Source organism: Eleutherodactylus coqui, chromosome 3 (genome assembly GCF_035609145.1).
Source record: "Eleutherodactylus coqui strain aEleCoq1 chromosome 3, aEleCoq1.hap1, whole genome shotgun sequence".
NCBI classification, from domain to species: Eukaryota; Metazoa; Chordata; class Amphibia; order Anura; family Eleutherodactylidae; genus Eleutherodactylus; species Eleutherodactylus coqui.
Window position 1 is genome coordinate 33,182,864 of NC_089839.1, and position 24,527 is coordinate 33,207,390.

Here is a 24,527-nt window from a genome sequence, read left to right on the forward strand (position 1 = left end):
CGGCCCACGAACTGCTGCGGGGTCTAACAGAGCTGACCGACCGTTGGCTTGCGCCGCTGAGCCTCCAACCGGGCATGGTCGTGTGTGACAACGGGCGTAACCTGGTGGCGGCTCTGCAGCTCGGCAGCCTCACGCACGTGCCATGCCTGGCCCACGTCTTTAATTTGGTGGTTCAGCGCTTTCTGAAAAGCTACCCATGCTTGTCAGACCTGCTCGTAAAGGTGCGCCGGCTCTGCGCACATTTCCGCAAGTCCCACACGGACGCTGCCACCCTGCGCACCCTGCAACATCGGTTTAATCTGCCAGTGCACCGACTGCTGTGCGACGTGCCCACACGGTGGAACTCTACGCTCCACATGTTGGCCAGGCTCTATGAGCAGCGTAGAGCTATAGTGGAATACCAACTCCAACATGGCCGGCGTAGTGGGAGTCAGCCTCCTCAATTATTTTCAGAAGAGTGGGCCTGGTTGGCAGACATCTGCCAGGTCCTTGGAAAGTTTGAGGAGTCTACCCAGGTGGTGAGCAGCGATGCTGCAATCATTAGCGTCACCATTCCTCTGCTATGCCTCTTGAGAAGTTCCCTGCAAAGCATAAAGGCAGATGCTTTGCGCTCGGAAACGGAGGCGGGGGAAGACAGTATGTCGCTGGATAGGCAGAGCACCCTCCTGTCCATATCTCAGCGCGTTGAGGAGGATTAGGAGGAGCATGAGGAGGATGAGGAGGAGGGGGAAGAGACAGCTTGGCCCACTGCTGACGGTACCCATGCTGCTTGCCTGTCATCCTTTCAGCGTGTATGGCCTGAGGAGGAGGAGGAGGAGGAGGATCCTGAAAGTGATCTTCCTAGTGAAGACAGCCATGTGTTGCGTACAGGTACCCTGGCACACATGGCTGACTTCATGTTAGGATGCCTTTCTCGTGACCCTCGCGTTACACGCATTCTGGCCACTACGGATTACTGGGTGTACACACTGCTCGACCCACGGTATAAGGAGAACCTTTACACTCTCATTCCCGAAGAGGAAAGGGGTTCGAGAGTGTTGCTATACCACAGGACCCTGGCGGACAAGCTGATGGTAAAATTCCAATCCGACAGCGCTAGTGGCAGAAGGCGCAGTTCCGAGGGCCAGGTAGCAGGGGAGGCGCGGAGATCAGGCAGTATGTACAGCACAGGCAGTGCAACACTCTTTAAGGCCCTGGATAGCTTTATGGCTCCCCAGCAAGACTGTGTCACCGCTCCCCAGTCAAGGCGGAGTCGGCGGGAGCACTGTAAAAGGATGGTGAGTGAGTACGTAGCCGATCGCACGACCGTCCTCCGTGACGCCTCTGCCACCTACAACTACTGGGCGTCGAAGCTGGACACGTGGCCTGAACTCGCGCTGTATGCCCTGGAGGTGCTTGCTTGTCCTGCGGCTAGCGTCTTGTCAGAGAAGGTGTTTAGTGCGGCTGGGGGAATCATCACAGATAAGCGTACCCGCCTGTCAACCGACAGTGCCGACAGGCTAACACTCATCAAGATGAACAAAGCCTGGATTTCCCCAGACTTCTCTTCTCCACCAGCGGGCAGCAGCGATACCTAAGCAATACGTAGGCTGCACCCGCGGATGGAAGCATCGTTCTCTCTCACCATCCAAAACGGGGACATTTCTGCTTCATCAATCTGTGTATAATATTCCTCCTCCTCCTCCTCCTGCTCCTCCTCCTGAAACCTCACGTAATCACGCCGAACGGGCAATTTTTCTTAGGGCCACAAGGCTCACTCATATCATTTTTCTAAACAATTTTTATACGTTTCAATGCTCTTAAAAGCGTTGAAACTTTAACTTGAACCAATTTTTCGTTAAACTGGGCTGCCTCCAGGCCTAGTTTTACCACTTAAGCCACATTAACCAAAGCGATTAATGGGTTTCACCTGCCATCTTGGTTGGGCATGGCCAATTTTTTCTGAGGTACATTAGTACTGTTGGTACACCAATTTTTTTGGGCCCTCACCTACAGTGTAATCATAGTAATTTCTATGTTCTTCGCCTGCACTCATGGTACAGAAAGGTGTGTGGGGTTGGCCTACACTTTAGCTACATAAATGTAACTGGGGCCTTGTCTATACTGCAGCTACTGAAATGTGAAAGAGACTGTTATCTCCCTAAACTGCTGCAATGGGAATGTTACTGGGGCCTGTCTTGAGTGCTACTATTACTGAAATGGAACTAAGACTGCGCTCCCCCTATACTGCTGCTAGTGATATGTTAGTGGGGTCTGTCCCTAATGCTACCGCTGAAATGTTAATAATTCTGGGCTCTGCCTATACCGCTGCTAATGGTATGTCACTGGGGTGTGGAAACAGAGGCTTCACAAAGACATGATGGCGGCGAGGCTATTTCCCACCAACGCTGTTACTGTTAAGGTGCATATAACCACGGACACGTGTAGAGGACACATAGTGCCTCCAAAACATCCCCCTCCTCCTCCAACAATGAAAACATTCTTGGCAAATACCTTTGCATTGGTCCGTCTGGTGGCAGTCCAAGAATTTCACCTTTAACGACACAAAAAGAGAGCACCACCACCATCCCCCCGCCACGGCCCACTTAATCCTGGCCACATTCCGAAAACCAACTACATAAAACCGTGCTACCAGGTCCGCAGTCACCACCACATTACCACCAACGAGGTTACTGTTAAGGTACATATTACCAGTTTGACTGGGGCATGCAGTGTGGGCCGAAGCCCACCTGTATTGTATCTGACGTTAGCTCTGCTGAGTACGGCACTGCAATGGGATATTTTTATGTACCACCGGTGGGTTCCAGGGAGCCACCCATGCTGTAGGTGCACACGGAGTTTAACCTACATCTGTCCACTTGTAAAGAACCCCAGTCAGACTGGGGCATGCAGTGTGGGCCGAAGCCCACCTGTATTAAGCACGACATTACCTCAGCTGTGATGGGCAATGCAATGGGATATTTTTATGTACCGCCGGTGGGTTCCAGGGAGCCACCCATGCTGTGGGTGCACACGTAATTCCCATTGCGGAGTTGGACCTGGCTGTGACTATTTATAAAAAACCGCGGTCTGACTGGGGCATGCAGACACCTTGACAGAATGAATAGTGTGTGGCACATAGGTTCCCCATTGCTATGCCCACGTGTGCAGCTCCTGATGGAGGTGGCACAGGATTAGATTTCTCATTGCTTCTGTACAGCATTGTGGACTATCGGCCCGCCGCTTTTATGGGGGGGGTCGCTGCCTAGCCATGCCAACCCTCTGCAGTGTGTGCCTGCTTTACCTGTGGCAGACGCACTTATAAATAGACATGAGGGTGGCGTGGCATGAGGCAACTGAAGGCTGGGCAGGGACAATTTGGTGTACGCTGTGGACACTGTCGTGCGGGGGGGTTGGGCAGCATGTAACCCAGGAGAAGTGGCAGCGGAGTGTCATGCAGGCAGTGATTGTGCTTTGTTGGAGGTAGTGTGGTGCTTAGCAAAGGTATGCATTGCTAATGAGGGCTTTTCAGAAGTAAAAGTTGTTGGGAGGGGGGGGGGCCCACTCTTGCCGGTATTGTGGCTTAATAGTGGGACCTGTGAACTTGAGATGCAGCCCAACATGTAGCCCCTCGCCTGCCCTATCCGTTGCTGTGTCGTTCCCATCACTTTCTTGAATTGCCCAGATTTTCACACATGAAAACCTTAGCGAGCATCGGCGAAATACAAAAATGCTCGGGTCGCCCATTGACTTCAATGGGGTTCGTTACTCGAAACGAACCCTCGAGCATCGCGAAAATTTCGTCCCGAGTAACGAGCACCCGAGCATTTTGGTGCTCGCTCATCTCTAGTCCTGGGTTATGTCTGAGCACCCAAAAACTGTACAAGCAGAAACATGTGGCAACAGCATTCATAGATATTATCGGAAAAAAATTGCATAACTCTTATATTAACCACATAAAAACGTAAGGTCATCGGCACATATTTTGATCAGAGCATGTGGGCCCATCCGACACGTCTAGGTGACCATGCTTTCAGATGGGTCATAACACCAACAGATACCTCTCCTTTGGGTTTAAGCCTCCGATTGATTCAGGATAACAGGATACAACGCTTTATGGTCTAATTCAAATGACTACGTCTCTTTCACAGCATTATGAAACAAAAAATCCAGCAAAGACGTCTCAGGACTGTTGAGCAGCTAGAATCCTACAGCAGACAAGAATGGGACAACATTCCTCTCCTAAAACTCCAGCAATTGTTCCCCTCACTTCTCAGATGTCTACAGACTGTTATAAAAATAGGAGGAGATTCAGGTGCCGGTGGGGGTGAGCGGTGGGTTGCGGGAATGAGCAGGGGGGAGCGAAGGGGGGAGAGAGATCTCTCCCCCCCCTCATTCATCCCCGCTCTCCCCCGCTGGCACCCGAATCTTTGCATTTTCTTTACATTTTTTTACATTTTACACAGTATCCCAACTTTTTTTTGAATTGGGGTTGTGGATGCCCAATGAGTGCTGAGGTGTATGTTTTTGTTATTGTACTAGTTGCAGCCATGCTAGCATGCACATGCGCATTTAATTCATCTGTAGGAAGTGTTTACTGAGTTTGTTTGCTGAGACGAAACCACAGGCTTTCATTGTTCAAAAAGTGACCAATAAGGACTTTGTTTGGGCAGCTTTCAATTCTTTCAGGCATTTGTGCCGGAAAAACATGGTGGACCACCAATAAACCCTTTCCCTATTTCCCAGAGGGGTTTCAGGCTCCAGTCCCCCATTAGTAAGCCGGAGCAGACAGCCAATAATAAATATCTGGCATCTATGATCCCCGTGTGGCACAGAGCGTTAGGACAGCAGAAATGTAGTCCTAAGATCTCCCTCCCAACCTGAAGGTTTCAGGTTCAATCTCTGCTTTGGTTCAGGTAGCCGGTTCAAAGTTGACTCAGCCTTCCATCCTTCTGAGGCCGGTAAAATAAGTACCTAGCTGCTGGGTTAAAAAGATGACTGGGGAAGGCAATAGCAAACCACCCGCAAAAACAGTCTGATGATCTTCTGAAGAGTCAGTCATGGACCTTACCTTTACCATGTAATACTACATTTCCGCAGCAGAGGCCACTGCTTTTCCCGGTCGACTTTTTTGAGCTGACCCTGACCCCTTTAACCCCTTCCAATCCACTGCCCGACGTCTTCCTACATTCTGATTGAAGCTCCAATGTCAGAAGACGTCCGACAGGGTATTCTTACCATCTATTGACAGCCACTCTGCTGTCGGAGTCTCTCTGGTGCGCACACACTGGTTTTAGCCAGCAGATGGCACCGTTGTATAACAGCAAAAAAAAAAAAGCCTTTTAGGAAGCCCTGAATCCAAAATTGGATTAGAAAAAGGGTTAATTTCAGATGAAAATCAAGTCCTGGTCAATTGTAAATAATAATGAGTGAATCTTGTCTTTGTAGAAAGTGTTATTTATGCGGCAGAGTAATCCTAGCAGAATGTTCCTATCCCCGCACGGCTTCATTCGTACGTATCACCGTCTTGCATTTCTAGTGCTATAAATGTGCAGCCTCTTGGGCCAAGTAGAACTGTGCTTGATAAACAGATGACACAATCATGTCACATAGAAGACTTCTAATGGAAAACATCACGTCACCTGGCAATGGGAGACGCCGGTCGCAGTGCCAGTGCATTTCGTAAGACCATCAGGGCTTCTGTATTTTGTTTCTGTAGCAACAAGTGTCTGCCCACATGAAGATTGTATTGCCAGTTCTTAGGATCCAGAGAAAGAGCATCTTTATACTTCAGGAACGCCTGTGTTACCGGACCCTCCTCGCCCACGAAAGAGAAGCTGCTCTGCAATAAGTAATGAGGAGATAAAATGTAAAAAAAAGGACTAAAAAAAGTTTTGAAAGAACTGATAGTTATTCTATCGCTGCCTTTAAACGGACCAAAAGTTATACTAATACACTAACAAGTTCTCTAACCCTTCTCAGAACTGTGACTAATCTGGTCAAGCATCATACCCACAGCTATCTCCAGCACATGGCAGAGCTGTGTATGCAACTTGTACAGCGGCCAGTGCCGACCTCAAGCTAGATGGCATTCTGTGCAAAATTTTTTTTTTGGCGCCCTCACCACAAAAAAATAGGAAAAAAAAACAAAACAAGGTATATATATTGCACTGATAAGCTGAGTCCGTGTATTCTGCTTGTGCAAAGCGGTATACCCACACCAGAATAGCAAAGTGAATTAATACTGTACCAGAACCAAGCTCATAAATACAGCACCAGAACCAAGCTCATAACAAATACAGCAGCTGTACCAAGCAAAGTATCTGATATAGCACTAGAATCAAGCTCATAACATAAATACAGCACCAGAAGCAAGCTCACAACATAAATACAGCACCAGAACCAAGCTCATAACATAAATACAGCACCTGTACCAAGCAAAGTATCTGATATAGTACCAGAATCAAGCTCATAACAAATACAGCACCAGAAGCAAGCTCACAACATAAATACAGCACCAGAACCAACTTCACAGCATAAATACAGCACCCGAACCAAGCTCATAACAAACACAGCAGCTGTACCAAGCAAAGTATGTAAATATAGTACCAGAATCAAGCTCATAGCATAAATACAGCACCAGAAGCAAGCTCAGTACATAGATACAATACCAGAACCAATCTCATTACTTAGATACTGCCCCAGAATCACATTCATAACCTAAATAGAATAACAGGACTAAGCAATTGTGTAGTGGCAGTGCAGAGGAGCTTACTGCGGCGCATCACAACATTGGAGGGGAGCAGACAGAGCCAAGAGAACGATGATCATGTAATGCCACAAGACGCTGCCGCACAGAGGAAAAAGATCATCTAACCGGTGGACCTAAGGGGAACAAATGCTTCCGCATTTCAGAATAAACATACTTTAAAAATTGGTACAGAACAAATCCTGGAACCATTGGGGTGGGGATTCTCTGGCCTCTTCCTACCTGCATCACATAGACTTACAGGCATCTCCCTATAGACCCTGATGAGGGCCCACCTCCATGACGCCAGGGACCGTTCTGTGTTGGTCTTCACAGCTTGTCTAATCTGAAACAACATTGTGCTTCAGAATAACAAATACAGCCCTGCAATGCGGATTCATGAATTGCTCCAGATTCACGCTCTCTCCGGTTCGGGCAGCATGAATTTGGTGAAATGTTTCCTTTTAACTCCTCCTTTTAATTTTGGGGTCTTTGTGATTCAAGGGCATTATTTTTAGAGGTGTTTTGAGGGCCTGACATGGAGGTGGGGTCTTTGCAAAAATTTTGATTCAGTTGTCCAGATAAAAAATTGTTGATGTGGTTGGCAACCCTGGGAGCAATATAGGAAAGAATATTTTCAAAATGTTGCATCTGACGAATTATGGCATGTAGATAGGTATCATCTGGCCCCACAGAGTTCCATGGGCTCAACATTAAAGGGGTTTTGTCATTAAAAAATAAATAAATCTATACTTACCTATTCCTTTCCTGTCAGTTTCCTAGCTGAGCTTCTGCAGAGTCCCGGGTCACCTCACCGTAGCCCGGGCCGTCTTGTTATGAAGGCTGCATTCCCCACATTCCTTCCGGCCGGGTCAGTGAAGGTCACATTCCTGTGCTGTAGCTTCACTGCCTAAGAAGGAATAGTAATCTATTTAAGAGACAGCTTGCCTGAGCAATCTCTGAAGCAGATAGGCAGTCCCCCTGCTGGGCTGTAAGCTGTGATGTAATTTACATTGGCTGGCAGGCAGAAGACTGCCAACCAATGTACATAATTTCACAGGAAGGAGAAGAATCAGGCAGCTGAAGGTGAAGTGACCCCCATGGACTGCAGGAGACAAAAGAAGTTGGGGGAGGTGAAGATTTGGTAAGTAGACTGACGGGGGAAGAATAGATAAGTATAGAATTTTTCTTTTTTAGTGACAGAACCCCTTTAAGGCTCTGAGTAATAATATGGTTGAGTTCACGAGATCCAAGGATGGGATTTGGGATTGTGCCAACCATGGTCTATCAAATCAGTAATCAGATCATCATGCTTGACAGATGGCATCATGCACTGAATCTTCAGCAAGTATTTCAGTGCTTGAAGATGATTTCTTCAAGGAACTTGCATAACTTTTGCCTTCAGCCCCATAGACTACCAGAATGACACTTTAAGAAATATATTTTGAAATGCCTTCTCAAATCACGCTTATATATCCTAACCCCTACTGGTTGAAAGCTCTTGTGTGCTTACCATAACTCTACCGTTAAGGTCTTAAGGTGGTCATACTTTGTAGACCGCTGTTGCTATTACTCCCAACCCTCTTCCATATACATGCACACTTGGCCATGTCCTCCACAGGCAAAGAGATATAAGTTTATGCTAGACACCTGTGGCAGCAGCTTTAGTGGGTTGTACAAAGATCTAAAGCTATTCTTTATTCACAAGACAGGGGTTTACTTTATGATTAGTGGGGGTCTAACTGTTGTGACCAATCCGTAGAACAGGGGACCTATCAGTGTTGCCATGTGCTGTTTATATCTCCAGATATTCCAAGACCGGTGTTAGAATAGCGCAACCTGCTGCATATATTCCATAAACCACATACCCAGTGGAGCAGAGAAAAAAAGCAAGGCTGAGTATGTGGAACAATGAATGAATACAGAATAGAAACAGCAGGAGGTGCTATTCTAACATTAGTCCTGGAATATCTAGGGATAAAAACAGTAGGTGGCTCTATTGTAACATTAGTCCTAGAGTGTCTGGGGATAGAAACAGCAGGCGGTGCTATTCTAACATCAGTTCTGAAATATCTGGGTAAAGAAACAGCAGGTGGCGCTATTATAGCATTAGTCCTAGAATATGTACAGATAAAAACAGTAGGTGGCACTATTCTAAATTAGTCCTGCAATATCAGGGAATATAAACAGCAAGCGGCGCTATTCTAACATTAGTTATGGAATATCTGGGGGATACAAAGGTTTTTTTGTTTTTTTTTTAAATAAGTGTAAATACAAAAAGGTTTAGAATTAGGAGTTGGATGCAACTAGAAACAATATTTTCCGTTGGACAGTCCATTTTATTGATATTGAATGGTCAGCTGATTGTAGTCATTTACAGCCGAAGGTAGGGATATAATAAATAAAAACTCTAAGTAAAATCTAAGAAGGGGAAATAAAAAATTAAAAACAATCACAGAAAATGGCCGTTACTTACTCAGTGGGAGTATACACCAAGCAGCCACCCCCCTCATTATCAATATCTATTTGCACTCCTCACTCAGTAACGGCCATTTTTCTGTGATTGTTTTTAATTTTTTATTTCCCCTTCTGTGATGCATTTATATTAGTGTAGGGACCCACTACAACGCAAGGAACCGTGAAGTGTATCTTGGCCAACATCCAACCAATGCCTTGCATTTATTATCTATCATTCACATGCAGTGTGGCATTAAGACTCCAGGGGGAGCCCAGGGTGGCAGTACCAATGTGGTTCACTCATGGATATGCAGGGCAACCCGCCGAATTATCATGGCGTCATTAATAGGTTGCTGGTCTGCATGGTGAACTACATATATCAGAATGGTCTGGCACCCTGTATCCACTATGTGTGGGAGTGTACACCAAGCATCCACCCCCCTCATTATCAGGAGGCAGTGTGAGTGGCTGTCTCATCGGTGTCCTGCACAGGTGTTATTGGCTCCTCCATTTGGTAGTCAGCTACCTGCATGGTGAGAGGAGGATGCATCTATATGCACTCCTCACTCAGTAAGTAATGGCCATTTTCTGTGATTATAAGTAATATCTAAAATGTAAAAAAAAAAAAAAGTTATACCTCTTGAATTCGCTGAGACGTTCTTTTTTGCGTTGGATTGAGTGCAAAAAAATGTTTTTGAAAAATTGGACTACCTGATTACATTTGCAGTAGATATAGATGCGTAATACTGTGAAATGTGAAAGCGCAATACAGAACACACTCTTAATGCTACCAATTCAAAGTAAAGTCAAAGCCGTGCTGCCGCTCTGAAGAAAGCATCTGTCTGTTCTGGATGTCACGCTCCTCATCTGCTCAACTGATTTTTTGGAAGGTTTAGCGTTAAGATGTCTGAGATATCAAAAACAGCTTGAGCGCACTTATGTCAAAGACACCAGTATCGCCGGTCCTTAGACAATCCAATAGACTGAAACAAACAGTAAACAGCAGATTAGGAGCTGGCACCCACACAGGACATTTGGTTCTGTTTAGCCATAATCGTTTTAGCTGTAAAAGAGTTTTAGGCAGAATTCCCGGATTCTACATTTCAGCATAAACTTTCCTTAAGGAATAGATATTTTTCTATAATAAAATGGTAGATAATTTTAAAGTCCAGTTTTACGACATATCAACTACACTGTATCTTCCATTTCCTGTAATGAGAGTACCACACATGTGGGTCACTGCCCCCCTCATTCAGAAGCTTCTGCTGACGTCTAAAATTAAGCAACACGGTCTGGGATGGTGGTAATAGATCGCCATTTCCACCCATGGCCAATGTGGGTTGATGGTGGTGCAGTGCTACCCATCCACTGGCGTAACTATAGGGGATGTAGTTGCACCCGGTACCAGGAGCCTTTGGGGGCCCATAATGCCTCTCTCTTCTCCATATACGGAGCCCAGTACTATGAATAATGCATTATAGTTGGGGGCCCTGTTACAGGTTTTGCATTGGGGCCCAGAAGCTTCAAGTTGCACCTCTGTGTTAAGGGGTTAAGAGAAGTTGGGGGCCCCCAAGATAAACTTGTGCATCCGGGACCAAGAGCCTTTAGCTATGCCCCTGCTACCATCATAAACACAAGGGTCCAGGATACAATGGAGAAACTGAAGGCACGAAGATACAATTTGCCGTACAGAAGTGCCTTGACATACGAGTTTAATCTGTTCTGTGGCGGAGCTCTTAAGCCAAAAACTCGTATGTCAAAGCACTTTTACCATTGGAAATTAATTGATACGCCATTATAATGGCGTTTCAATTTATTTCAATGGAGAAAAAAAACTACAAGTTAAAAAAAAAAAAATCAATACTCACCTACCGTCGGCGTTCCGCAACGGTCTACGGTGCTGCTGCAGGCTGTCGTATCCTCCTCCACGCCGACAGAGCATTGCTTTCTAGCTGCGGGGCTTGAGCAAGCTAATGCTCTGATTGGTTAATCCAGTGCCGCGTCAGCCAATGAAAGCCGATGCAGGGTTAACCAATCACAGCCATTTAATAACATCAAGCTCCATTAGGAAACATCAACCCCGAGACCTTCATCCATTTCAGGGACTGGCGGGTTCCTCTTTACAAGTCACTGGTCAGACCACACATGGAATATTGTGGACAGTTTTGGGCACCGAGACTCAAGAAGGACATATCAGAGCTTCAGCGGGTAGAAGGGCGGGCAACTGAAGTAATAAATGGAATGGACAGACTACAATACCCAGAGAGGTTATCAAAATTGGGGTTATTTAGTTTTGAAAAAATACGGCTGAGGGGCAACCTAATAACTATCAGGGGACAATACGGAGATCTCTCCTATCATCTATTTATACCCAGGACTGCGACTGTAATATGGGGGCGCTCTCTACATCTAGAAGGAGGAAGGTTTCTACCCCGACGTAGAAGGGGGATCTTTACTGTAAGAACAGTGGGACTCTCTGCCTGAGGACGTGAGGATGGTGAATTCAATAAATGCATTTAAGAGGGGCCTGGACGACTTTCTTGGGCGATACAATATTACATATTATATCACTGATTACTTCAGAAGGGTCGGTGATCCGGGGATTATTCTGATTGCTAGTCAGGAAGGAGCATTTTTCCCTTAAATTAGGAAAATTGGCTTCTACCTCTCAACCTAATTTTCCTCTGCCTCTCACTTTGCAAACTCCCCCCTCCCACTCTTGGATCACAACCTGCTGTCCTTCTCCATCAGGCACCATAGCATCTCCTCAGACCCTCCTATATATTGAACCTCCAGAATGTCCGCACCCAACAATTATCTGAGACCTTACAATCCTCCCTGTCCCCCATCTTCCTCCTCTCACGCCCCAATCTGGCTGCCGAACATCACTCCACCACCATAAGACGTGCCCTCGTCTCCTCATTATACCACAACCCCAAATGACTTTTTGACACATTCCACTCCCTCCGAAGCCCTTAAGAATAGGCCCCCGTGATGGATCTCAGTGCTGGAGAACTAGCCGCCCATTTCAAAGAAAAAATTGAAAATATCCGTAAAGAAATCTCCGAAAACTGCATAGCTAGCCCCGAATCCAGGTCTCTTCAGCACTGCCTCCATCACTCACTCACTTTATATACTAGAACCAACAACAGTGGAAGAAGTCTCCAGACTGCTTTCCGCTGCTCACACCACCACCTGCGCCAGTAACCCTCTTCCCTCTCACCTCCTCTGGCTCCTTTCTCCAGCTGTCATTACCCACCTCACTACCATCTTCAACATCTCCCTGATTTCTGGCATTTCCCCTCCTCATTCAAACACTCCATCATTTCTCCTCTGCTAAAAAAAAGAACAACCCTCGACCTGACCGACGCTGCCAATTACCGAACTATCTCAAACCTCTCTTTCATCTCCAAATTACTCAAATGCCTGGTTTACTCCCACCTCACATGCTTTCTCTCTGTTAACTCTCTTCTCAACCCCCTCCAGTCTGGCTTCGTCCCCACACACTCGATCGAAACTGCCCTCACAAAAGTATCAATTGGACCTGATGACGGTGAAGTTGAGGGGCGACTACTCCCTTCTAATCCTCCTTGAGCTCTCTGCTGTGTTTGACACTGTTGATGTTATGTCTTACTGCCGCTGGATTGGAACCACAGATGTAGTAGCCGTGCCAGTCACTGGAGAGTAGTCAGGATAGCCAGGAGCAGCAGGAGGTATTAGTACAATCGCAGAGGAGCAGGAGGCAGAGGAGCTTGATCAAGGTGATGGAGCACAATAATCATGTGCTGGATCTGAGGCACGTTCAGGCTTTTATAGGAAGTCCTAACTAGTGGCAGGGTGGAGCCAGAACAGGGAAACAGGAAGTGGATTTAGAAAGAGCAAGGAAGCATAGAACAAGATTGGGTTTCAGCAAGAAACTGTCCAAAACCTGGATAGCCCAGGAGAGAGAGCTGCTGACTGGAGCGCAAGAGGTCCCAGGTTCGAGTCCTGATAGTTGGCCATGACCTCCTCTTTGCTCACTGTTCTTTCCTAGTTCTCCTCCTATTGCTCTTTCAGCATCTCCTTTGTGGGCTATACCTTCTTTCCACTTCCCCCAGGTCCCCTCCTGTTTTCTATCTACACAGCCACAATCGGACAAACCATCCGCAAATTTGGCCTCCAATACCATCTCTATGATACCCAGCTATACACCTGTTCCCATTATATGTCAGCGCCTTTCCTCCAAAATATCACCGACTGTCTGTCCGATGCCTCTAACATCATGTCCTCCATTTTTCTCAAACTTAACCTCTGAAAAATGGCCTTCTCGTCTTTCCGCCTTCCAACCGGTTCCCCCCCAACATCTCTATATCAGTATCCGGCACCATAACAACCCCCAGACAGCACGCTCACTGTCTTGGGGTCACACTGGATTCCGATCTCACCTTCACCCCCTACATTCAATCCCTAACATGCTACCTACACCTCAGAAATATTGCTAAAATCCAGCCATTTTTCACCACGCTAAAGACACTCGTTGTTATTAGTCATTTTGAGAGTTTGAGTTTGCTAAGTGTAAATCCATTGCTCAAGTGCAACGTGAATTTCGGCATCGATGCCAAAAAAAAAGCTGCCTTGTCACAAGGAAATTTACGAGTGGTACAGAAAATGTGTTCAACTTGGTTGCATATGAAGACAGAAAAGTACCGGCCACCAGGGACCATAAAACTGTAAGGAAAACACCCGGCACTGCGATGCGGCAGAAAATAGAACTTACTGGTAGGTCATCAAAAACTTTGACCCTTCCTCTTCTCAGTGATGTGTGGATTGTGTTCCTCTCTTTTGTAGTTTGTTTGTAATTAAATCCCCAAATCTGCTCCTCCTTTATGAGTAGCTTTTTGCTCAAAATACATAAGCACTCTCTTAAATGAGTGTTAAATATGAGGCCATTTCATCCTCCTCCCGAATGCACAGAAGAAATGACTGGTTGGTTATGAGTCTAGACATTTGCCTATGCTGCAGCTGTCCATGTTAGCTGGTGGTAAATAATGCGTTTGGAAGATCTTTAGGTTTCAGCAGTTAATAGAGCCGCACTAAGTAATTTCACTGCCTAAATAAAAACAGCATTCAGAGTCTCTGGGGAAACATAACCGCAAAGCTGAAATGTAGAATACAGTGATGGAATGGGCTGAAGAAATCAATAGATTGCACATTCAATCATCTCCGGAGGCGCTCTACCTGCAGGAGAACAGAGACAAACCGGCATAAATCCGATGCTCGGTGATCTACTGCACAACTTGGATAATTAAGGCAAAAGCTGACTTAACGTTATGCATCATGAAATGTGGCCTTCACGTCCCGTGTCACATTAACTCATTCATTGCATTAAAGCCCTGCGGCCAGATCACTAGGGCTGTCTGCACACGACCGGGTTTGAATTGCGGAATCCGCGATCGTCTCCAGTGTGGACCAATTCAAACCAATGGAACATCTGCATGCCTGCTCACTCAGAATGGCTTCTATTGAAGTCAATGGAAGCCGTCCGACCTGCGGCCCTCCCGCAATTGACATCGCAGAAAGGTCGCGGGAAAAGCAGGAGTTTAAAAAAAAAATCTGTACTGCCACGTCCGACGGCAAGTCGTACGGCCCATCCGCGGTACAGATGAAGAAGACAAATGGCAAGTACACGCGGACGCCGGCCAGGCACAGGGTCGTATTCCGCCATGGGCTGCCACATGCGGAATCCGACCACTTTGTGTGCAGGCGGCCTAATTCGGGTGGTTTGCACTGGGATACATCATATAATAAGATAAAACGTCTAATAACTAGGATAAGCGTTAGCGACCTATTTTGGGTTGCATGTTTCCTTGGAGGAAGGTAGTTGGAGACAGACGTTTGAAGATTTTTGGACTGCTAATCTGAATTCTATATGGGATTCTGACGTACAGAGATGATGGAATGTAAAGCAGATAAGATATTAGATGTGTTACTTAACTCGCCCAGCTATGTTGCTCATTTGCCCAATGTGCTGTCACTACACAGCACAGTATTGCTTTGGGAGGTATTGTGGTGCAGAGTGTTAAGGCAGCAGAAATGCAGTCCTAAGCTCTCGCTCATGACCTGAAGGTTGTGGGTTCAATCCCCACATGGTTCAGGTAGTCAGCTCAAGGTTGACTCAGACTTCCATCCTTCCGAGGTCGGTAAAATGAGTACCCAACTTGCTAGGGGGTAAAAGGTGACTGGGGAAGGCAATGGCAAACCAACCTACAAAAACAGTCTGCCAAGAAAACCTCAAACGAGGACTTTACCTATATCATCTAAGCAACATAATACCACTTTGTCTTTTTGGTCCTGCCAGTAAAGCTTCTTTGAAATTAATTTTATTAAACAAGTTCATCCAGGCATCAGTAAGGCATTATTATTAGATTAGGGTTAGTACTGCCATTAATATTGAACGTTTTGATGCATTAGACTCAGGGAGTGTGTGTTGTCTCATGAATCACGGAGAACCTGGAAGAAAGCCACCTTATTGCATTGCTCCATGGCTCAGTTTTTATGTTCATAGGTCCTTTGAAGGTGCTTTTGGCATTAAAGAAGGTCTTCACTCCCCATGTGCCTCAGTGAGCCTTGGGTGACCATGACCATCTTACTGGTCGCTTGGCCTTCCTTGGACCACTTTTGGTCGGTACTAACCATTACATTCTGCGAAAACCCCACAAGACCTGCTCTTTTGGAGATGCTCTGATCCAGTTGTTCAGCAATCACAATATGGTCTTTGTCAAAGTCGCTCAGATCATTACGCTTGCATATTTTCCTGCTCCCAACCCATCGACTTGAAGAAGCGACTGTCTAATATTTCCCATGTACAAGTGCCATTTTTATGAGATAATGGTATTTACCTAATCCTTTTGATATCTGCTACACAAAAAGACATAAACAGTGTATGTAATCAGACAATCGCTTACCTTCCCAGCTCGTTTCGACTTCCAAGCATAGAGATTCTGGATGTAATCAGCCCTGCTTGATTGACCCTGTTCTTTGAGTTGATGATATTCCATGTCTAAAGCCTTCAGCTGCTGTTCTATACTTGGTCTTCCTAAAAATCCATGCAGCCGGCAGATGGCTAGCACTTCTTCATCTTTCCCCGTGGCTTTGGCACTGCTTAAATCTTGTTCCTCTTCTTCAGTCTGGAAAACAAAGAACATGAAAGGGACTCCCCTGTAAATTTACAAAACAGCATCAGTTCTTCTAGGCAAACTTACGCAAAGTCAAGGATTTTGTAGGATTTTAGTCATGTGCATTATTAACTAAGTATACAAAACAGGCTTATCATTTTCATATGTAGATGTACAGTCATTAAAAGATACAGCTGTGTAGGAAGCTTAAAACTAAACGAGGAACAGCCAAACTCTGCTACAAAAGTGAGGTTGTGGAAGACAGTTTCATGTCACAGGCCATACACCATGGCAAGACTGAGTACAGCAGCAAGAGACAAAGTAGTTATACTGCATCAGCAAGGTCTGTCCCAGACAAAGACTTCAAAGCAGACTGGGGTTTCAAGATGTGTTGTCAAGCTCTTTAAGGAAGCACAAAGAAACAGGCAATATTGAAGGCTGTAGATGCAGTGGTCGACCAAGGAAACTCAGTGCAGCAGATGAAAGACACATCATGCTTACCGCCCTTCAAAATTAGAAGATGTCCAGCAATGCCATCAGCTCAGAACTAGCCGAAACCAGCAGGACCCAGGTACACCCATCTACTGATCGGAGAGGTCTGCCAGAAGTGGTCTTCATGGAACAATTGTGGCCATCAAGACATAGCTTCGACATAAAAACAAGGCCAAGCGACTCAACTACGCATGAAAATATAGAAACTGGGGTGAAGAAAAATGGCAGCAGGTGTTCTGGACTGATGGTCAGATTGTAAATTTTGCTGTAACAGAAGATAGTTTATTCACTGAAGGACTGGAGAATAGCACAATAATGAGTGTCTGCAGGCATTAGTGAAGCATGGTGGAGAGTGGTACAATAATGAGTGTCTGCAGGCAGCAGTGAAGCATGGGGGAGAGTGGTACAATAATGAGTGTCTGCAGGCAGCAGTGAAGCATGGTGGAGAGTGGTACAATAATGAGTGTGTGCAGACAGCAGGGAAGAATAGTGGAGAGCGGTACAATAATAAGTGTCTGCAGGCACCAGTGAAGCATGGTGGAGAGCGGTACAATAATGAGCGACTGCAGGCAGCAGTGAAGCATGGTGGAGAGCGGTACAATAATGAGTGTATACAGAAAGGAGTGAAACATAGGAGAGAGCGGTACAGTAATGAGTGTCTGCAGGTAGCAGTGAAGCATAGGAGAGAGTGGTACAGTAATGAGTGTCTGCAGGTAGCTGTGAAGTATGATGGGGAGCGGTACAATAATGAGTGTCCGCAGGCAGCAGTGAAGCATGGTGGAGAGCGGTACAATAATGAATGTCTGCAGGCAGCAGTGAAGCATGGTGGAGAGCGGTACAATAATGAGTGTCTGCAGGCAGCAGTAAAGCATGGTGGAGAGCGTACAATAATGAGTGTCTGCAGGCAGCAGTGAAGCATGGTGGAGAGTGGTACAACAATGAGTGTCTGCAGGCAGCAGTGAATCATGGTGGAGAGCGATACAATAATGAGTGTTTGCAGGCAGCAGTGAAGTATGGTGGAGAGTGGTACAACAATGAGTGTCTGCAGGCAGCAGTGAAGCATGGTGGAGAGCGGTACAATAATGAGTGTCTGCAGGCATCAGTGAAGCATGGTAGAGAGCGGTACAACAATGAGTGTCTGCAGGCAGCAGTGAATCATGGTGGAGAGCGATACAATAATGAGTGTTTGCAGGCAGCAGAGAAGCATGGTGGAGAGCGGTACAATAATGAGTGTCTGCAGGCAGCAGTGAAGCATGGTGGAGAGCAGTACAATAATGAGTGTCTGCAGGCAGCAGTAAAGCATGGTGGAGAGCGTACAATAATGAGTGTCTGCAGGCAGCAGTGAAGCATGGTGGAGAGTGGTACAACAATGAGTGTCTGCAGGCAGCAGTGAAGCATGGTAGAGAGCGGTACAACAATGAGTGTCTGCAGGCAGCAGTGAATCATGGTGGAGAGCCGTACAATAATGAGTGTTTGCAGGCAGCAGTGAAGTATGGTGGAGAGCGGTACAATAATGAGTGTCTGCAGGCCGCAGTGAAGTACGGTGGAGAGCGGTACAAAATGAGTGTCTGCAGGCCGCAGTGAAGTACGGTGGAGAGCGGTACAAAATGAGTGTCTGCAGGCAGCAGTGAAGTACGGTGGAGAGCGGTACAATAATGAGTGTCTGCAGGCAGTAGTGAAGTATGGTGGAGGCTTCTTGCTAGTTTGGGGCTGCATTTCAGCAGATGGAGTTAAGGATTAGATCAGGATTAATGGTGTCCTCAGTGCTGAGACATACAGGCAGACACTTATCCACCATGCAGTACTATCAGGGAGACGTTTGCTTGGCTCCAAATTTATTCTTTAGCAGGACATTGACCCCAAACATCCAGCCAGTGTCATTAAGAACTGTCTTCAGAGGAAAGAAGAACCAGGCGTCCTGAAAGTGATGATCTGGCCCCACAGAGCCCTGCTCCAATCCCATCTCATCCAGTCTGTCTGGGATTACATGAAGAGACAGAAGGATTTGAGCGAGCCAAATTCCCCAGAAGATCTGTGCTTAGTTCTCCAATATATCTGAAACAACCTCCCTGTCAAGTTCCTTCAAAAACTGTGTGCAAGTGTACCTAGAAGAACTGATGCAGTTTTGAAGGTAAAGGGCGGTCACAGCAAATATTGATGTGATTTAGATTTCTCTTTTGTTCACTCACTTTGCATCTTGTTAAGACAAAAATAAAACTATTAACCCTTCTACTTTTGAAAGCTTCTCATACTTTGCAGCATTTTTTCTACACCTGCTTAAAACTCCGCACCGACATGTAGTTCGCATTGGCAGCATTTTTGGGAAAATGCGACTTTTTGATAGCCTTGTATTACATGTTTTCTTGGAGACAGAGTGTCCAAAAAGGTGAAGTTCTGCCATTGTGTATTTTTTATTTCTAACCGAGTTAATCATGCAGAATTAACAATGTGATATTTTAATAAATTGGACCTTCACAGATGCAGCAATACCAATTTTTTCAGTTTTTACATTTTTATTATTCTTTAGATGCGACATAGGGATGCATTGGACACCCGCAGGTAGTTAAATACCCGCGGATGTCATTTTTCCCTGCAGGCGCGGGTCCCGCGTGCAGGAAAAAATGCGGACATGCTCTATTTAGGTGCGGGTCTCCCGCGGGGACGGCTCCAGCAGGCTTCAATTGAAGCCTATGGAAGCCGTCCGGATCCGCGGGAGACCCGCGCCTCAATTAAACTCACCTGCTCTGGACGGTACGGATCTTCCCTTCTTCGCGGCCTGATCTTCCTTCTTTGCGGCCGGATCTTCTTTCTTCGGCCCGGCGGATGTACCCGGCGTGCCGAGCACATCCGCCGGGCCGAAGAAAGAAGATCTGGCCGCGAAGAAGAGAAGACCGGCACCGTCCGCTGCAGGTGAGTTTATTCTTATTTTAATGCCTCATGTCCGCGGGGCAGGAGGGACCCGCTGCGGATTCTCCATGGAGAATCCATAGCGGGCCTGATTTTCCCCGTGGACATGAGGCCTAACTGTGGATTTTGATGACAAGCAGGTTTTAAGCCATTTTCAATTCCACCTCAAAATCCGACTCTCATGTGTGCAATCATTCTATACAAGTTTATTAGAAAGTGCGCACAGAAACCTGAGAAGAGTCAGATTTTCATGCCACGTACCAACTTTATTGGGTGACAGTGCAACAGAAGACTAAAATATCTGGCAATGAATCATCTGGAGTACTGCTCTTTGAAGCATCAGTGGTATCACTGGTAGTATACCTCCCAAATGTCGAAGACTGAAAAGAAGGACAATCCCAAATGGCAGCATTTCCAATCATTGTTTCAAAGACTTGTATACAGGGTCGGACATTGATTGGCAATCCAATAGGTGGCGCTGCAGAGGTATTGTTTCATCTCCCTTATTTGCATATATTTCCCAGAGGAGCATGAATGGCCTTATAAGTCTCCTCACTCACATTCTCTGTGTCTCCTTAAAGAGTGATGATACCCCTCCCGACTCACATCATAGGCCTCTCACTAGCCAAGCCAGAAACAGCTATGGCTTGGTTTTCAATTCCCAGTCATTGTTAAGACCTGTATAAAGGGTCGGACATTGATTTGCAGGAATGCTGCCATCCAATAAATGGTGCTGCAGCGGTATTGTTCCATCTTCCTTATTTACATCATTGTTTAAGCGTTGTATGTGGTCTACTATTTAAAATATTGATGACGGGTTCCCTTTAACATTAAGCCTTGCCTCTAACCTCACTCAATCCCACCCATTCCCCTTTGTGCTCCCACACAGTAATAGTGCCTCCTCACTGTATGATGCCTCCTTAGTGTCCCCAACACAATGGGATTTCAGATTTACTGCTGCATATGTCCCTTTAGGGGTTGTTAATTGTAAAGTGGCAGCACGGAGGTCATTGGTGAGTGAACCCGGAAAGGTGAGAGTTTATGTGGCAGGAGGTAAGCCTGGCGCCATCTTGTGTCTGTTGCATACCGGATATGAGACATGGCGAGATCCGATAAAAGTAGCTTCCATACATTCAATTCAGACAGCGGGAAAAAAACACAGCTGAGAGAGAAGACGCCGAAAGGGGTTCTGGTTGAGGAACTGTGTTACCTATGTGGTTACTGGTCCAGTACTTCTGTCGGCTGTTGTATTATAGACTTTCCTTCAGTTATTAGTAAAGTAGGTTTTCAAGCAATGTGGTGTCAATGTTATCACAACTGGTTGGAACCAACCTGCAACAGTTGGTTCCATGAAAGATACACAGCGAGGTAGGTCATTTGCATGGGGATAGATATACAGAGCCAAATTATACCAATCAGATGTCTGTGGTGGTTGTGCAAGAAGGTGAGACTACTTCCACACCCTGTAGAAGTTATGTCTGGCCATTACGGTTCTTGTTGGCTGACTGGAGATCTGAGTCCACCCCTAACTGAGCCTACTTCCTGCCGGAGCGCTGTCACCCTCACTGACGGTACTGCTTCACTAATACCCACGCACTGAACACCTGTACATTACTCACATATATTCTCCATATAAAGAGACATACACTGATGTACCAAAAGTCAGGGAATAGCAGAATGTAAGTTGATGATGAAGTGGCGTTGCCTCAGGTGTATAAGTTATCTTGTAAGGCTGAACACTGACCAGGCAACATGAAGAATCGGAGTTCAAACAAAGCAAGGGTAGCGTGTGTCAGATGGATGGGAAATTCCATTTCCAAAGTTGTGTGGGTTTTTAACGTTCCTCGATCCACAGTGTCATAAAGTGTCACATGTGTACCAGAAATACATCATTGAGGGCATTACCACCAACAGTGGATAGCATAGTGACTGCCCACATGTGCTAAATGATTGTGTACTGCGGGGTCCGCCGCAGTACAGACAAGTGACTCTGGCAGAAATCCTATCCACGTGCGATGCAGGAGACCCCACACACATTTATGTCGCAGAACAGGGCAGCGTTCTTTAGCTTCCATGGAATAAGGGAGCAGAAGACCCACCAGAGGCCTCTGTTAACATCCCAACACCAGACACAGCGCCTCACTTGGGCTTGTAAAGTTGCTAACTGAACCCTAGAGGACTGGCAACATGTGGCATGATCCGATGAGTCATAGTACCAATAGTTTTGGGCTGATGGTAAGGTTCATGTGTGGCCAGACCCCATGAAGCTATTTACCCAGTTGTCGAGAAGACACTGTGCAAGCTGGTGGTGGGTCCATACTGGGATGAGTTCTCATGGCATGGGTTGGGTCCACTGGTTCACCAAAACATCTCATTGACCAGTGCCTCTTATGTTTCACTGATTGCTGACCATTTGCAGCTCTTCATGGACTTCATATACGTTTGCCCGACGTGAACCCAATAGAACACTTATGGGATGTGGTGGACAGGTCTATTCACACCCCTCAAATGCCATGGCTCTGTGGGTGGCTATTCAGACGGCATGGCTCAACATCCCACCACGTCCTCTGGAATCTATGCCACGTCAAGTTGTTGCACTTTACTAGACTAGAAGGGGTCCTACATGATAATAATTCCTGTCCCATGACTTTTGGCATGTCAGTGTAATGTTGCGTGCAGATAATGAACTTCAGGGTTAGAGCTTTTGTTCTGTTAATGAACATTTCGATTTCTTTTGATACTAAATACAAATTGCGGACTCTACAGAAACCAGATCTAGTCCTGCAGCCGGCCACATCCTGTTATTCTATGTAAGTGACATGTGGCTAGAACCCCGTGATCTATGTTAGCAAGCCTTATCTCATTGAGATCGGAACGATGGATCTGCTATGTAAGTAGGAGAACGAGAACCCTCTTTAATCAGAACGTACAGCTGAGAACTCTCCAGGTCTGGCTCTGATTTTCTAAGCACACAGCAGCAATTAACCCCGTTTGATGTTGATCATCTGGATTACTTTTGGGCTTTTGTCTTTGAAATCCTTTCTCCTCCGAGGTTATAACATTTCATTTACTTAACAACAGTAACAATCTCAAGATGAAGCGAAGGTCAACAAAAGTGTCGCTTTTCTATGTTGTCAAAAATAATCACTCTGACGTGAAGGAAGATCACAGACGGTCACTGAAACAACTCCTGGTTAGGGATTAAAAACTATTTAACCCGAGCAAATAAAAAGTTCATATTTTCGACATCATGATGTAACAGCAGAAAAAAGGACGATTATTTGACTATTTAACACCTCAGTAGGGAATGGGTTAGGAGCGCTACCTTTTCTCCTTAGGGAGAGCACCTAGGTGGTGAGTAAGGCCTCTGGGTAAATATGCAAATAAGGGGGATGGAACAATACCTCTTCAGCGCCACCTATTTGTCAATGTTAGACTCTTTATACAAGCCTTGTAACAATGACTGGGAATTGAAAGCCAAGCCAGAATCCATACACAGACAGTAGGGAATGAACTCGGTAATTCTAGGAGTTGTACGCATACTTGTCCTCTCAGGTGGCTCAAGGTGTACCGTCTGCAGAAAGGTGTAAGTAACGTTTCACAGGGGATGGAATATTCCGCAACAGAATTGCAGAATATTTCTTCCTACGGAATACTCAGCGCCAAAATCCACACTGCCATGAAGAATGACGATGGTGAATTGTGATAGCCTTGTGGCCTTTATATGCATTTGTGCCACGGTTTTGTGTGTCGGATGTTGCATATTTACATGCGCAAAAGTGTCTTTTACTGCACTTTTTGTGAGAGCAAGTCATGCGCAAAAAACCTAAAAAACACTCATCAATGATCTCGGCCATTGAAATGGCCAATTGGTTTGATGAGTTCAAGATGGTCTTTCCATAAGCAAATTCGCCAAATAAGTGCATGTGAACGAACTCATCGAAATCAATGGCTTCTATTCTCTGCACATTGTGCGCGCAAATTTGTAGCACGCAAATATGTCTGGCCTAAATGTTTAAGTAATGTGTGCCCTCCTATGGAATGAAGTAAAGTCATTTTCACGTTAAGTAAAGCCTCCATCTCCGTCATTATAGATATCCCCGGGCCTCACTTACTTTTTTCCTGAAGCCATAGATTTCTGATGCATAGTACTCTTCCTCCAAGACGGTGGCGAGACGATAATGGGATTCGGCGTCCTTGGGTTTCAGTTTGATTGCTGATGCATAGTAGACTGCGGCCTGGCTAAGGTGATCCAAAGGAGACGTCCCCTCATTGTAACTGAGCCGCTCACCTGTAATGTAAAGGCTGATCACACATAGAAAACACTCTGACAGGAGCAGTTTAACCCCTTAAAGACTTCGCCTATTGTGGGCTTAACCCTTTCCAATCCACTGTCTGACGTCTGAAGACATTCTGATTGAAGTCTGTACAGCTCCGATGTCAGAAGACGTCCGGCAGGGTATTCTTACTGTATATTACTGGCTGCTCTGTTGTCGGAGGCCTCTCCAGCATGTCCCATACTGCAGTACTGTCTCTAGCCAGCAGACGGCACCATTGTATAATGATAGAAAGAGGAAGCCCCCTAGGAAACCCTGAATCCAAAATTGGATTGCAAAGGGTTAAGGATGCAACAATATTTTGGGGATCTTCATTCGTTCAATTCAGTCTACAGGTGATTACGGATGGGGCGATACCAACCATGCCTTTTCTTTAAAAAAATGTAAAAAAAACTACTACTAATTTTTTTCACAATTTTTTTAATGTCCTTGTAGGCGTCTTGAAACCGCAAT

At 45.9% G+C, this 24,527-nt stretch overlaps 1 protein-coding gene across 1 annotated transcript in view; it reads right to left on the reverse strand.

Annotated features, from left to right (window-relative positions):
- The window catches only part of LOC136620122 (uncharacterized), a 71,341-nt gene that overhangs the window by 20,444 nt on the left and 26,370 nt on the right, over nucleotides 1–24,527 (reverse strand). Inside the window, exons 10-12 of the mRNA XM_066594840.1 lie at nucleotides 23,853–24,028; nucleotides 16,129–16,350; nucleotides 5,622–5,821 (exon numbers count right to left, since the gene is read on the reverse strand). Coding sequence (XP_066450937.1) covers nucleotides 5,622–5,821; nucleotides 16,129–16,350; nucleotides 23,853–24,028 — 598 coding nt within the window. The remainder of the gene's footprint in view (nucleotides 1–5,621; nucleotides 5,822–16,128; nucleotides 16,351–23,852; nucleotides 24,029–24,527) is intronic.